Genomic DNA, 1124 nt, shown 5'->3' with positions numbered 1-1124 from the left:
CCTAATTCCCTTAAAAACACCATTGAGAATGCAAAATAAGTCCCTTTTTGTTTTTTTGCAGAAGCACTACAAGAAAGCGTGTCTAAAACCACACAACTATGCACACACACACAGAGACACACGTGCTCGCACACACACAGAGCTGGGATCAAAGAATCTTATCCGATACATAGTTGGGGGAGCACGGGAAAAAGCTGGCAAGAGGGGAGATGGAGAGATCTGATCAGCTAAAGATGTTGGAATGTTACAGTATGGCATGGAAGTGGTTCTTGGGCTATACAAAAAAGGGGGTGGGCAGGCAGAGAGAATGATAAATCCAGGCTACTAGAGAGAGGTTCAGTGGCCATGCATGAGTTAAAGATAGTAGAGGCCAGTTTACATGGATGAAATGTTTTATTATTCAGTGGTCATTTGAAGAAGGATGGACTTGTAATGGTCCAGGGGAGGAGCATCTGCTTGGCAGGACACCTACATGGTCTGGTGTCTGTCCAGGACATCAGGGGACTCACACACAGGTTTCTTGAGTTTCATCTGACGGCTTGCTGGTGACAGACTGCCTGAAGGGACTTCCTCCAGAGGCGAGGCTACTCGAGGTTGAGTGGGTTCGTGATCGGGCGGGCCGAGTCATGCGGACATGTGGTACTGTAACAGAGAACCAAGGGGACTAGAAGGTGAAGCCCCAGTTAAGCCCAGCTAACCTAGGAGTCTCACCAAAGGCTTTATGTTTAGCTTTTCCGACTCATTTACAATGACACCCAGGACAAGATATAGCCATCCCCATTTTGTATTATTTGCTCTAGGTGAGTGGTGATATGTGAGGCCACTTTAATCCTTTAGATCTGGTTGGAATCTCAGCTGACTGTAGTCACCCCAGAACAAGGGGAAACCCTAAGTCCAGAGTATGGCCTCTTAGCTATGCCCACACCATTCAGACAGTGACAGAATGGAGGCTTTGGGAACCCAAACAGGTAACCAAAACCTACAGTGCATGCAAGACTAAACCAAAAGAAAAGAAAGACAAACACACAAGTATGAAGGGGTTTCACAAACACAGTGCAAGCCCGATACAACGAGACTACCATCCGTGTCCACAGGCTACCTTGCTACCAGGGAGAAGATGTGTA

At 47.1% G+C, this 1124-nt stretch overlaps 1 protein-coding gene across 1 annotated transcript in view; it reads right to left on the bottom strand.

Annotated features, from left to right (window-relative positions):
• Nucleotides 1-505: 505 nt before the first annotated feature.
• Nucleotides 506-1124, bottom strand: part of LOC115892797 (protein NDRG3-like) — a 28025-nt gene continuing 27406 nt past the window's right edge. The window contains exon 11 of the mRNA XM_030915108.1: nt 506-642. Coding sequence (XP_030770968.1) covers nt 506-642 — 137 coding nt within the window. The remainder of the gene's footprint in view (nt 643-1124) is intronic.

The sequence above is a fragment of the Rhinopithecus roxellana genome, chromosome 13 (assembly GCF_007565055.1).
Source record: "Rhinopithecus roxellana isolate Shanxi Qingling chromosome 13, ASM756505v1, whole genome shotgun sequence".
NCBI classification, from domain to species: Eukaryota; Metazoa; Chordata; class Mammalia; order Primates; family Cercopithecidae; genus Rhinopithecus; species Rhinopithecus roxellana.
Note: the sequence above shows the minus strand (reverse complement) of the source record. Positions and strands in the feature narration are given on the sequence as shown.